Source organism: Oncorhynchus mykiss, chromosome 18 (assembly GCF_057628025.1).
Source record: "Oncorhynchus mykiss isolate SJ-2025 chromosome 18, ASM5762802v1, whole genome shotgun sequence".
Lineage (NCBI taxonomy): Eukaryota > Metazoa > Chordata > Actinopteri > Salmoniformes > Salmonidae > Oncorhynchus > Oncorhynchus mykiss.
In genome coordinates, this window is record NC_143039.1 from 65,326,750 (window position 1) to 65,342,170 (window position 15,421).

The following is a 15,421-nucleotide window of genomic DNA, read 5'->3' on the forward strand; positions in this document are numbered from 1 at the left end:
CATTGAGGCCATCTCCATTTTGAAGTAGTCAAGTTTCTTCAATTCTGAGTTGGTAAACAAAGGGTGCATACTGCCACCTGGAGTGTGTTTGAATAGGGAAAGGTTGACGATTTGCAGTTATGGAATGTTGCTTCATGAGTAGACTTCATTGGCTGATACCTACTGATGACCTTGATGGAATTATGTGATCCTTCCTTAACCCATAGCAAGACTCCCCAGTTGATTACTTTAAATTTGTGAAAGATTTTAATGGTGCTGCCCATTTTAAAACTTTTTTGGGCATTAGTCTGCTCTATTTTTTTTTATTTAACTAGGTAGGCTACTGTCAAGATAAAGCATAACAATTCGACACATACAAGAACACAGTTACACATGGAATAAACAAAACATAGTCAATAATACAGTAGAACAAAAGAAAACAAGTCTATATACAGTGAGTGGAAATGAGGTAAGATAAGGGAGTTAAGGCAATAAATAGGCCATGGTGGTGAAGTAATTACAATATAGAATTTACATACTGGAATGGTAGATGTGCAGAAGATGAATGTGCAAGTAGAGATACTGGGGTGCAAAGGAGCAAGATAAAAAAAATACTGTATGGGGATGAGGTAGGTAGATGGGCTGTTTACAGATGGGCTATGTACAGGTGCAGTGATCTGTGAGCTGCTCTGACAGCTGGCGCTTAAAGCTAGTGAGGGAGATATGAGTCTCCAGCTTCAGAGATTTTTGCAGTTCATTCCAGTCAATGGCAGCAGAGAATTGGAAGGAAAGATGACCAAAGAAGGAATTGGCTTTGGGGGTGACCACTGAAATATACAGTGGTGCAAAAAAGTATTCTCATTTTGTTTGTCATAGTTTAAGTGTACAGTGCCTTGCGAAAGTATTCGGCCCCCTTGAACTTTGCGACCTTTTGCCACATTTCAGGCTTCAAACATAAAGATGTAAAACTGTATTTTTTTGTGCAGAATCAACAACAAGTGGGACACAATCATGAAGTGGAACGACATTAATTGGATATTTCAAACTTTTTGAACAAATCAAAAACTGAAAAATTGGGCGTGCAAAATGATTCAGCCCCTTTACTTTCAGTGCAGCAAACTCTCTCCAGAAGTTCAGTGAGGATCTCTGAATGATCCAATGTTGACCTAAATGACTAATGATGATAAATAAAATCCACCTGTGTGTAATCAAGTCTCCGTATAAATGCACTTGCACTGTGATAGTCTCAGAGGTCCGTTAAAAGCGCAGAGAGCATCATGAAGAACAAGGAACACACCAGGCAGGTCCGAGATACTGTTGTGAAGAAGTTTAAAGCCGGATTTGGATACAAAAAGATTTCCCAAGCTTTAAACATCCCAAGGAGCACTGTGCAAGCGATAATATTGAAATGGAAGGAGTATCAGACCACTGCAAATCTACCAAGACCTGGCCGTCCCTCTAAACTTTCAGCTCATACAAGGAGAAGACTGATCAGAGATGCAGCCAAGAGGCCCATGATCACTCTGGATGAACTGCAGAGATCTACAGCTGAGGTGGGAGACTCTGTCCATAGGACAACAATCAGTCGTATATTGCACAAATCTGGCCTTTATGGAAGAGTGGCAACACCATCCCCACTGTCAAACATGGTGGTGGCAGCATCATGGTTTGGGCCTGCTTTTCTTCAGCAGGGACAGGGAAGATGGTTAAAATTGATGGGAAGATGGATGGAGCCAAATACAGGACCATTCTGGAAGAAAACCTGATGGAGTCTGCAAAAGACCTGAGACTGGGACGGAGATTTGTCTTCCAACAAGACAATGATCCAAAACATAAAGCAAAATCTACAATGGAATGGTTCAAAAATAAACATATCCAGGTGTTAGAATGGCCAAGTCAAAGTCCAGACCTGAATCCAATCGAGAATCTGTGGAAAGAACTGAAAACTGCTGCTCACAAATGCTCTCCATCCAACCTCACTGAGCTCGAGCTGTTTTGCAAGGAGGAATGGGAAAAAATGTCAGTCTCTCAATGTGCAAAACTGATAGAGACATACCCCAAGCGACTTACAGCTGTAATCGCAGCAAAAGGTGGCGCTACAAAGTATTAACTTAAGGGGGCTGAATAATTTTGCACGCCCAATTTTTCAGTTTTTGATTTGTTAAAAAAGTTTGAAATATCCAATAAATGTCGTTCCACTTCATGATTGTGTCCCACTTGTTGTTGATTCTTCACAAAAAAATACAGTTTTATATCTTTATGTTTGAAGCCTGAAATGTGGCAAAAGGTCGCAAAGTTCAAGGGGGCCGAATACTTTCGCAAGGCACTGTACCTATGATGAAAATTACAGGCCTCTCTTATCTTTTTAAGTGGGAGAACTTGCACAATTGGTGGCTGACTAAATACTTTTTTGCCCCACTGTACCTGCTGGAGTGCGTGCTACGAGTGGGTGCTGCTATGGTGACCAGTGAGCTGAGATAAGGTGGGGCTTTACCTAGCAGAGACTTGTAGATAACCTGTAGCCAGTGGGTTTGGCGACGAGTATGAAGCGAGGGCCAACCAACGAGAGCGTACAGGTCGCAATGGTGGGTAGTGTATGGGGCTTTGGTGACAAAACAGACGGCACTGTGATAGACTGCATCCAGTTTGTTGAGTAGAGTGTTGGAGGCATTTTTATAGATGACATCACCAAAGTCGAGGATCGGTAGGATGGTCAGTTTTACGAGGGTATGTTTGGCAGCATGAGTGAAGGAGGCTTTGTTGCGGTATAGGAAGCCAATTCTAGATTTCATTTTGGATTGGAGATGCTTAATGTGAGTCTGGAAGGAGATTTTACAGTCTAACCAGACACCTATGTATCTATGCAATACACTCCACAGAAATAATCTGTTGTCCACATGAAATGGAAATTACTGCTCTATTTTCAGTTTTCTGTCTTCAATCCTCAAGAGGGCACAACTACAGGAAGTTCAGATTGAAATGCGTGGTGTGAAACAGATCATTTCTCTGTCATGTAGAATAGACCACAGGGATTGTGTTTCAGCTCAGCTCTATGAATTGCATTTCTATCTGCCACGCTGAATAATCCAATCAGACAGAGAGTGACACACCTTGTCTGAGAAAATGCTCAACAGAATGGGTGTGATCCACACAGTGTGATCAGTTGGGGGGACCATCAATCTAATTAACACACATATTGGTATGGAGAGGAGGAAGGGTAAAGAAGATGTGCAAATTAAGAGCATTTGTGATTCAGCAGGCTAGTTGACTGATCAGAAGCCGTAATAGAGGGGTGGGGTGGAAACCACAACGTTTATCTGGAGTATCGGGAGACCTTGAAACTAATGATACCGGAGCCCACTGAAGTGGGTAATGGCTACCATCACACCACTGACGACACTGTGGTTACTATAGGGTCAGGAACATAAACATTAGAAAATAATGCTATAGTTTGTTTTAAGAGCAAATTATTTTTAATCCAAGATACAGTTACAAGGGAAAATATTAATAAACTGACCAGCCCTACTAGTTTATGTTGACCAATAGAGTTTCATCTTCCCCTTGCAAGGGGAATGGCTACAGGGAATGAGGTAATATTTTGAGGCTATCTTTGAAAATAAATCGTTGAATTACAGTAGAGATGCACATGTTTGAAAGAGGGTAAACACATGACATAAAACCACTTTCACCTTTCTTTGACCGCCTTTATCAGCACCACCACCTGCTGGTGAATAGTAATGCAAACATGGTTGAAAATTCATTATAGGGGACAAACACAGCCTATTGTAATATATAAGTACTGAATGCTTGGAAGTGTTCAGATTAAGTGACTTGAAAGTTTTACCTGCAGGATGATAAGGCTTTCACTGGATGAGACTGGGGAAACATCATAGCCAATTAAATAATATCCAAACACTGGTGAATCAAACATGCTGAGCTTAAACCAATAAAACAAATTTGTTTAAGGAAATGTAAAAGTTACTTTAACATGAGTGGAAACCAAATGAGTGGCCCTTGAGGTTGAACCCCAATAACTGCACGGCTATCTCTGCTATATGTCTGCAAGGAGAAACAGTGGAGCAAGGATAACCTCTGCCAGAGACGGAAGATGAAAGTCAATGAAGTAGACCAGACCCAGCTGCTATTGCATTGGTGTCTATGGGAGACACCCAGTTAAGTAGGCTGGAACTGACCATTTTTTTCCAATGGCAAACGGCCTGAGTGAACTATCTATATTTATCCACCATATTTGCCTCTGCCTCACAGTCAAGATGAGTTGATAGGCTATTCCCTGACCTCATGGTCAGAGGCATAAATTGGGTCTCAAAGAGCAGCCATAATCCCTATATAGTGCATTCCTAATGAGTAGTTCTGTCCGGTTCCAAAACAACCCAAGCTCCTACCGCTTCTGTGTTTTCAAATTTGAAAGGTGTAAGCAACATGGTGAAAGCAATCTAATGTATTCTCTGCCATATTGCTTAAACCTATCTGTCTCTTTCAGATCTGTAAACACCAAAGAAGTAGATACTTTTACTCAGTGTTATTATTCAGTATGATTATGTAGTACCTAAATTAATCAGACAATATCCATTTTCCAATTACCAAAGGCCAATTCAAGATTTTCCTCTTGTAGGACAATAAACGTGATTCTGATTCTGGGTGCAAATTTCACACCATGTCAGTTTAAAACATGATGTACACTCTAGAATATAGAACAGACATGATCCACTATCATGCAATACGTAAGTTATTACACACTAGTCATCACACTTCTATCTGCAACATTCTGAATGTTGCACTCTGCTAAATTTCCACTTATTGTTAATAAAAAATAATTACCAGCGTGCAGGCCAGGATTGGTTTTATTGGTGAGATGTGTTTCAATATGTTTGCTTTTCAAACTTAGCATGCAGAGGCTTGGTCTGAACTTCAGAAAACTATATCTCTGAAGTTTTTTGTGTTATCTTCTTATAAATGAACGAGTGTGTTATATAGTACATTTTACAAGAGGCACTAGGTACAGTTGTTAAATACAACACCAATAAATAACTGTTTCAAAATACAACAAAATCAAACATTGATCACAAATGAATGATATGTCAATTCCAAAATTAACTGGAAATGAGTTAATAAATTAACACAGCCTATTGTAATATATAAGTAATGTATGCTTGGAAGTGTTCAGATTAAGTGACTTGAAGTGTAGTTTGCATCAGAGCTTAGGTCAGTTCCATGTCACCTTAAGTCCACTCAGGAACTAATTTGATATCATTGAATTAATAAACAATATTTAGATTAATTTTCAACTCATGGGGTTACTTGAACAGAAATTAAATGAATATGCATAATATTCTCTGAGGGTTTCGTTCATAAATGTGTTTTCTGTATTGAATTGGAGTAAAAAAAAAAATCTACCATGAAATGACGATATACTGCAACTTGATACTAGAAATAATTTATATCAAGAAAATTAGCTGACGTATAAATAAAATCAGTGGATTTGTTGTTTCATGTAATATTGTACAGTGTCTGAAATACTATTTTCTGGAAAGGTTTCTAACAACAAGTTAACTGCTGTTATCAAACAAATATTGAATTCTTATAACATTCCTAAAAGTCACATTTCCTAAGCTATTTGTAAGTTTATTACAATAAACATTGGTGAACATCTTCACCAGCTATACTATGCTTCACTAATTGAAAAGATCACACTTACATTCACATAAAATAGGCCTAGATCCAGAGACTGGCAAAAAGGGTCTTGAACAACAATTTGAATGGATAGAATCCAAAGCAAAAATGTCTTCAACATAAAACGTTTGATAAATAACTATATAAAGGGCACAAACAGTGTTCTGAACTTAAATGTTCATTTATTTCATTTTGTCATTCACTTAGAACCTTTCGTTATCAATAATATATATTGTTTTTAGAATGATCATTGAAGTAGACCTAGGCAGAACACCGCCATTTTCTGTGCAGAAGACATTAGTGAAAGTCTATAGGGTGACCTCACAGGGGAAAAGACCAAATCTATTTCGAAAAAACGTTAAAATGTAAGGCACATTTAATGCAATTTAAGTGTAATCTATGAATGCTGGTCGCAATAAGTTATTTATCCGTACCATATCGATTACATAAATCTTCGGAGAAAAGTTCTCACACACGTTTTTTCAATATTCAGTACAACATGGCGTTCACGACAAGAATGCACCATACATTCTAGCTTAAACAGTCAGCCAATGGAATGCATTGAGACTTACAAGAGATGATTCGAGATATTCGACTGAAGTATAAATAAATAGAAACGGTTCCCCTTTTTCACTAAAAGACGGGAACGAATGAGACATTTATCCTCCACATCACGACACAGAAATACATAGCCTATTGTTTAAACTTAAACATTGCGTAATTATGGAATTAAATATAATCGTATTTGGTCTTAAAATCTCACCGATGGTCCCCGTGTGCTTTCCATTCTTAAAAATCTCAAATCATTCCATGCAAGACGCAGTCTTTGGTATATGAATCTTTCTTTATTTAAGCCTGTTTAGCCCTAAGGAATAAAGTTTTCCTCAAAGAATGTGGGCGGGGTCTTTTTCTGTACATTCTTCACGGATATATTCACAACTTTGCAGTTTCTGAGCTCATTGTACAAGCCTGGAATGGTAGCGAAGAGAAGGAATGCGTACATTGGTTGGATGTAAACAAAGTATAGAATCTAAGTCACACTGATAGTCCAATATTTTATCTATATATATATATATATATATGAGCACAGTATATTTCACATTTCCAGAAAAGTGTCTTAAATAAACATTGTGTTATTTCACAACAAACAGAATTAGAGTTGGGCTCATTGAACAAATCGACTAAATTGTGCGGGTTTACTGAACGAATAAGCTAGACTATTGAACTAAACGAATTAATTACACGGTTGTTTATTGTTTGTTGAAAGGCAAGTATACTTTTATGTTGAGGAAAAGATGACATCCTTATTTTTACCATGTAATACATTACAGGTGAATTTGCGAAGCAGACGAACATGTAGGCCTAATAGAGGTGTTTGAAACCATCTAATTTACCTCTTTTACCTTTTTCTTTTATATAAGATAATTTCCATCTCCAACTTTCTCATTGACCAACACAAATAATGGGACTGTTCTTGTGGAGTAGCCTAACATGTATCTAGCCGCATCGTTAGATTAGGAACGTGCTATTACCTTTTTCCATTAACAGTGAAAAAACAGTTTTCTTCGCGCGCTGATTCATATAGAACAGCCGTACAGAAGAGCCAATGAATGAACACGCTGAGCTCGATCCAGCGAGAGTAGTAGAGAGCGAGAATGAGCTCTCTGATTGGTCAGTCTTTCCAACCAATAGGAGCGCACTCTATGTTTGGCCAGCATAGAGTATGTCAATTTAAGGTGCTGCCAGTGCCAAAGCAGAGGGCCTACCGTTTTAGGCTTTGGCAATTCCAGTTCGCTTCTTTTTGCCTAACATGAACATGTCCATGAAACTCACTTGTTCTTATGTTGTCTAGAAACGAGTAAGTAACTTTTCCTGCAGTTATACATTTGAAGAAGGTATTTTAGCAGTATGCCATGACGTGTTGGCAATGCCTACACACGATTTAAAAGTTGAATAAACTATATGCATGCACAAATGGTATAGATATGGGCTATCCTGCACTGGTATGTGTAAGACACTATTCAACAGTGGCCATCCATGTGTTTCAAATTAAATTGAATGGATTACACTTTCATTCTATTATTATTCCATTCAAATTTCTTCATACCTTTTTTTATTTTCACCATAAAATGAAAGTCCATGCTTTTGATGAATGTTAACACTAATTGAATCTAGAACACAAATGGAGAATAAACTTGTTTCAGAACGTTTTTAGGAAGGAATGGAAGTCTATCCATTGTAGCACCATTCAGAGCAACGAGGCGCATAGGCAGTGTCGCACATTGTAGGCTTGTGTGTAACATGGATCACTTCGATTCAATTAACTTAACTAAATAACGTTGCATTGCTACTTTTGTTGGCGCCTTTGAACTTGCACGCCTTTGAACTCTCCGGGGACCAATGAAGTAACAAATTAACGAAGTATGGCCATCAGAATGGATAAGGGGCTGAGATCATCCCTAGGCTATGCTAAATGTAGCATTCTAATTTAGTAAAACTGCTTGGGAATGAGTCCATGTTTGAACTGTTGTGAATTTCATCTACCCGAAACTACAATAATTTTACACAATACATATTGACAAGTTTAATTGTCTGAAGACATGTGCTAGGCCCAGCCAGTCTGCACTTGAATGAAACTTGCTTGCTTGTTACATTTGTCGCCAGTTCGGTAGGGTCACTTCTCTATGAAGATACCCCTCCCTCGCTGCACGTTGCCTATATCAGAGAGGAAGAGGCGAAGCGAGAGGATTTACTCCTCCTAAAATCTGTCCACATGAGATAAGTCCCTTTTTGTTTGGAGGTCTATGAGAGTGAGTGTCGAATTACGTAAAGCTTATTTGATCAAATTGAAGTTTCGTAATGTTTAGGCTGTTACAAAATGTACTGATATAAGTGGACGCACGTGGCATTCTGTCAACTTTAAGAAAAACAACTTAGTTGTGCCGTTTGTTCACACCTGTGTTTGCCCTCTTATTGGCTAGAATGGTCCCACCTGATCTCGCCTGCTTTCAATCATTGAGCACGTGTTTCCATTGTTAGAGCGGTCACTCTACTATCTTGTCAATATATTTATTTTATTTTACCTTTATTTAACTAGGCAAGTCAGTTAAGAACAAATTATTATTTTCAATGACGGCCTAGGAACATATAATGGTCATCGTTGCCTATATACCCACGCCCAAAATGTAATAACAGGTTCACCATATGCAGTAATAGCAGAGACGGAAGAGGAAGCGAGACACCCACTCGCTGTTTTTTTTCTGGTTCAATGAATGTCAATTAATTAACTAAGTAGACCAGACCCAGCTGCCATTGCATTGTTGTCTATGGGAGACACACCCGGTCAAGTAGACTGGAACGGACGGTTTCTTTTCTATGGTAAAAAGCTTGAGTGAACTATCTTCATTTATTCACCATCTTGGTAGTAGCAAGCTGAATATTTCTAGTTCTTCTATAGGTTTCTTCTCCAGAGAAGTGTTTTCGAAAACAAGCAATCTTGCCCCAGACACCTTATTCCCCTCTCTGCCATTTCGTGTGGACATGGACAGATCAGGCATGTCACTGTATTGTAGAGCAGTGAACCACTTCAATCTTCGTAGAGAAGATGGATGCCGTCATGTGGATGGTAGGAAACGTGTCATTCCCATGTTGACCGGGCCATGGGCCTAGTAGGGGTGGACGCATTCTAGACTTTCATTGATTCAATCCAATGTGTTTCACATGCATACATTGTAACAACATCGTACGATATAATTTATGAATGGCACCTCCCCCAAGATACTTGTTCCATACAGTAGGCCGACACCCACCACAGGCTCACATGCGTGCGCGCAAGCCCCCGCAACACTGCTGTTCGCCTGCTATGGGCGTGCGTGAGCCCACTGCCGTTTTACTATTTCGACGACCAGCGACCAATGGGAAGCGAGCGTTTACAGAGAAAGGCACACAAATGTGATTCTAGTAAAAGATACACTGGGTTCTCACGGAATCCCTTAACGCACGTAGCTCGCCAGGTTTTCCCCCAACACCAATCCACTCTTACCCTCTCCATGGTCCCCACCCCGGATTCCCGTGACATTTTTCCAATACAACACTTAATTGAGCAACTGAGATTCTTCACGTGCGTGGTTGATTTGTAGTTTGAACACGTGGCTCATTCAAATTAGCCGGAATATCCGTTTTTTTTCTTACCTCTTCTCTTTCTTGGTTTTATTCAGAGGCGGGTGCGAACCTTAACGTGTGACATTCTCTAGGCCAAGGGGTTTTGATGAAGACAAAAAAGTAGTTTCTTCCTTTTCACCCAGCCATCGTTTTGGAGAGAAGGGATAAATAATTAAGAATTATTTTTTTTGTACGCAATAGAGGGGCGAGGAAGCGCAAACACCGACGAGGTAGCCCGTCAAATATATCTGTGGCTAGAACGACCGGGGGAAGCACGCCACCGCCACTCCGTTCAGTAGTAAGGCGATTTTGGCGACTCCAAACCCTGCACACCCGATATATTAAATAACGGTTAACCTTCTGCGTAAAGGTTGTCAATTTCAGCGCAGAACATGAACAAGCTGTACATTGGAAACGTGAGTGAAGAGGCGAGTGCGGAGGACTTGGAAACTATATTTGAGCAGTGGAAGATTCCGCACAGTGGTCCGTTTCTCGTCAAAACTGGTTATGCGTTCGTGGATTGCCCCGATGAAAAGATTGCAATGAAGGCCATCGACATTCTTTCAGGTGAGACATTTTAAAAAGCCGTTCGAGCGGTGCGTAAAGAGTGCTCTAATTGTGGAAATTGCTACGGGTTTGCTTTAACCTCTTTAGATGTATACACCTCCGTCCAATTGGGCTCCATGCATCCAGGCTGGTCTTGCCTCTCACTTGGCACCTGACACCGTATAGGGAAAGTCCATGCCTTTGATTAATTCAGAGTGTTACCACTAATTTAATCTAGTACAAAAACGGTGAAGAAACTTGTTTCTGAACGAAGGAAGAGAACGCCTATCCATTGTAGCGCCATTCAGAAATGGGGCGCACAGGCATTGGCCGCTCAATGTAGACTTGTGTGTAACATGGATCACTTAGGTTAAATTAACTAAATATAACTGTTGTATTGCTACTTCTGTCGCCGCCTTTGAACTTGCACGTTCTCCGATGACGAACCAAGTAAAAGTTGCAATGGGAGTATGGCCTAACTTGTTAAATTGTAGCACACAACACAGTGGATTTGCGTATACTGACACACCAGGTGGTTTCATTGTGTATTGGTAAAATGTAGGCCAACGAAATGTAAGACCATTGCCAAACTACGTTATATGTAACATTTAGAAACTACAACTGTACGAAATGTGAGAGGAAACATTGGTATTCTGCAGGCCACATTCTAGAAATAAATTAACATTTTACGAAATGTAATCGTATTTAGCTCAGGTGTGGTGGACTTGTCACAGTTACCATATTTAACCTTTTTAAAATTGGCATTCACGTTGGCTGATATTAAGTTAGTGAACATTTGTCATTTTTATGGTCATACAATTGTGCCACCGATTTCATTTTAAAGAGGTTACGTGCAAGGACTTTTTGGACATTAACTAGGCTAGTTGAGGCCTACTTTTGGCTGCCTGTGGGAACAGTTGAAGAGCAATAAAATAATTGTGAACTAAAATTGCTTTTATTCTCCTCACTATAGGTAAAGTTGACCTACATGGAAAACTCCTAGAGGTGGAGCACTCTGTCCCTAAACGTCAAAGGTAAATTCTGATTATAATCTCCTAATGTCCAAATTGTTAATTTATGCTGCTGCTGTCCTCAATTGTATTTATTTCCATGACCCTTTTATGGAAACTTGTTAACGTTATGTCTGATTGTGTCTTGTGATTGTGTAGTCAGTGGGTTTGGAGCGTCAGCAGGAAGTGAAGGGGCGGAATGTCTGTTCTTTTGTGGAAAAAGCAGAAATTAATAGGCTGAGTGTGTAGGGGTTGAGTTATAAGGGCATGAGGGATGTCACCTCGTCACGCCTATGGCAACCTAAAATGATGCCACTTAAAAAATATATATTTTACACATCATACCCATCTGTGGAAGAGGTTAGGCTGCTTAGTGCACATCTCCAGTGTTGTAGGGCTATTTATGCAGCAATGGCCTACTGGGCCTCCTTAGATGTGGATGTGTGTGCTGAGGGGTAGGCACTCAGGAGTCGTCCATTTGAGAAGGATCTGCCCGTCATTCTCTGCCTGCCCCACGCTTCCGCCCTCCTTCGCTCGAATATTGAGGTTGTGCACGAGATGGACTCCCAAACGCAATAGGAATGGGCGCTGGGTCCCAGTCACGGAAAAAAACACGGTCTGATAAAAAAAAAAAAAACACGTAGCTCCATGTACACAGTCGAACGGATTATACTGTGCTGAATTACGTGGAAGCGGGACAAGAAATGCACCAATTCGGCATGGCGTGTAGGATTTCCGCCACTTTACACATTTTGGCCATTTATTAAACTTCTTAGATTTTAATTGCTATCATTTTAAATTAGTAACTAAATTAGTGTAATTTGGAGGAAGAGGATTTGGCGCCAAATTGCACTTTGATGAGTTATAAATGAATATGCATTTTAATTAGTTAGTGGGCTATATGCAGTCCATAATGGCTACTGCTAGGTTGGTATGGAATTAGAATGAAGCATGTGATAACCACGTTTCAAAAATGAACAATGGAATTGAGGTTTGAGTGAATTGATTTTTATAATTGCCAATGTGACCATTTAGGCCTGCTAAAATCAAAGAATATGTTTTATTGACGTTCTGCACAAAATGGCTGAACATATTTGACATTCAATAATTTATTATAGTGGACATATTTATTTGCGTGGTTTGAAATCACCATGCATTGAATTGTCAAGGTTAGGCCTATTGATGTTGGACAAGGGCCTTCACCTGAATGCATTGAATGCCTTTAGCGTGCTCATTATTGGCATGGAATCATCATGGCGGTATTAAAAATAAAATTAAAATAAAATCACTCTGGTCAATTTGCTGACCTTTCTCTTCCCAAAGTGGTGCTAGTTATTTTTTGCTAAATTATTAGTCTTTGACATGTGTAGGTTTACACACACTGGCGATTTTTATTTTTTTAGTAGTAGGTCTTACATTTCACCATAAGCCTCCACCTACAAAAAACTGTGAGTGGGGGGGGACATAAAGGTGATGTCCCCCTTTTGCCACAGGAAAGGTTATAGGCACAACTGGGAACAGTATCCTGTCCATTACACACACTGGGGTGTCCACTGGGGCCCGTCTTTACATTCCAGCCTGCTGAGTGTCAGCTGGAGGCTCGGCCATCACCACGACTTAACCTTTGAACTGGCGGGGGAAGTGTGAGCAGGGAGGCAAAGGCTCCCAGAGTCCTCCACAGGGTTCCAGGGTGGGAGGTGGGGGTGGGGTGCAGATGGTGGGAGAGGGCTAGGCTTTGGTGCAAGTGTGCCATTTGTATTATAGTACTACTTCTGTATTCATCTTTTGCCTACATATTGTAAAAACGGTAGCTTGATCATGACGAGTTGAAAAGGGAGTAATTATTGTCAGGCCTGCGACATGTAGGCTATAGGTATATTTTGGCTATTTATAATTGGTGCACTAATTGCTTATATTTACTGAGCCTTCATGTTTAACTCTTAGCTGCACTAGTGAGTGCCCCCCCCCCCCCCCCCAAAATCTGTATAATAAAATATGGTTTGAGAGGTGGTCCAGTGTGCCAATCGGTGTCATTTTGTATGTACGCACTCTAAAGGAGTGTGTGTGTAGCGGTCAAAGTTTGTGCTTGAACTCTGGTGTGTGGGGGATGGGGGGGAAATCAGGCAGGTCGAGGGCCGAGGAGGAAGCTGCTGGAAGTTTGCTTGATGCATCAGGGTTATTACATTTAAACTCAGTCTGGCTTTTGAGGATGATTCAACTTGAACCTAGTTTACTATTAGTCTTGGGACCTTTTTTATATATATTTTTTTTACACCAGACAAAAAAATCAAGTTATTTGGCACAATCTTTTTTACACGTTCTAAAATTGCAATATTCTCCTCACCAAATGGGGGGGGGTAGGTCAAGAAATCCTGAACATTGTCATTTAAACTAAAAATACACCCAATGCTCTCTTCCTTTAACAGCCCCAAAAAACGTGTAGTTGTAAAAACAAAGCTTGCTTCCGTGGCCATTCTAACCCATAACTGTGGCTTTGTGAAGAGTACCTCCCAGCTCTTATTAAAGAATTTGGGGCCAGGGGGTCATTGTGGGGCCTAACCTGTAAAGAAGGGATTTTGGATGGAAGCACGGGGTTGCCTGAAATTCTCAATGTGGCCCCTTGTCCCATCTAGCTTGCGGTAATAGATGTCTCAACTCGCTCACTGGTAGTGTGGACTTATTTTGCTAGAGAACCATTGGATAGCATGCTGTAGGGAGATTAAGCTGTTAGCTTTTTTTACGTGTGGAAGATTTCACAGATTAAAATTAAGTGTCTTGAGTGAACCAATTTTGTGTGTTTTTAAGCTATCAACTTATACATTAGAGCAATATTTGCTGCAAAATGGACTCTGCTATGTGAGGCTCTATATAAGAGTGCAGTGGAAAGTGAGTAGCTTTGAGTTCAGTCATTCAGAACCCCTGCATACTGAAGTCAATGTGTGTGGATGGATGGGTGTTGAACACAGCCCTGGGAGTGTGTGTGCTGACATGGATGGGTTTTTAGTCTGGATGTCAGTGTTTCTGTTGAGTATTGTAGGATGATAAGATGGGTTCTGGGGGGGAGGGGGGTGTAGTGACGTGAATGAGCATGAATGTGGTGCAGTGTCATGTTGCTCGACATGGGATTACTCCTATGGGCTTTACACACTACGGTGGTGCAGAGGCCCATAGATCTCAGCTGGGATGTGATCATTCGGAGGGGGATGGAGCCGTTGAATGTGTAGAATGTTAGTTGAATTTAAAAGTAAATAAGGAACCTTGGCCGCCTCTGTCACATGACAAGCAAACCCAGCCCTCATGGTCCCCCTCCCTTATCCCCTCCCCCCTACATATTTCTGTCAGTGGACTTTGTGTCCATGGCAACGGGAGCCCCACCCCCACAGGGCAGAGAAGGGCCCTTGTTACCCTTCCCTGTAACAGGGCTACTTCTCCTACAACCCCCCCCCCCACCCCCCCCCCCCCCCTTCCTAAATCTAAGGCGGGACCGGGGAATGCACCCCACCCCCTCTCCTCCCTCTTCTCCATACCCTGGCCGACTTCCTCCATGTGTGGAGCTATAGGTTAATCCGCCTGGAAGTGCTTGGTGCATTTGCACATTTAGCACGGTGTTCCCGCTGCATTGCAGAGCGAAACACACAGGGAGAAAGGGGGCAGGATCAGCCAGGAATGGCACAGTAGACCGGAAAGGGCTGGAATTCCTCTCGGAAGCTCTTTGGGATTGTTTTTATTTTATTCACCATTTTAGAATGTGTTCATATCATTATGGTCCAAATAAATTAATACAATTGATTTGAGGCCGGGATGTCGTGACCATGTTGAGAGGTCCTCCAGATCGAGTGTAGGTGTTAAAGAATGTGTAAATGTCATTGAACTTTCCCCTACTATGTGTTTTCACTGCAGTTTAGTGCTGCATGCATGGAAGCTCTCACCTAACCTGCAGATGTGTGTTTGAGGTATTAGACATAAAAAATTAAAAAAATATGCTCCAATGTTAAGCGTGCTTTCATGCGTATTGCTGGCCTTGGTGTGAGCTG

The 15,421-nt window shown here is 40.8% G+C and overlaps 1 protein-coding gene across 3 annotated transcripts in view; it reads left to right on the top strand.

The window, feature by feature from the left end:
• Positions 1-7,383: 7,383 nt before the first annotated feature.
• LOC110496587 (insulin-like growth factor 2 mRNA-binding protein 3) overlaps positions 7,384-15,421 on the top strand; it is a 35,670-nt gene continuing 27,632 nt past the window's right edge. For 2 of the 3 annotated variants that reach the window (XM_036953343.2, XM_036953344.2), the window contains exons 1-2: positions 9,480-10,398; positions 11,351-11,411. In XM_036953343.2, coding sequence (XP_036809238.1) covers positions 10,224-10,398; positions 11,351-11,411 — 236 coding nt within the window. In that variant the 5' untranslated portion in view covers positions 9,480-10,223. Of the gene's footprint in view, positions 7,529-9,479; positions 10,399-11,350; positions 11,412-15,421 lie in introns of those variants that run through there. The other variant, XM_036953345.2, reaches the window with a different exon arrangement.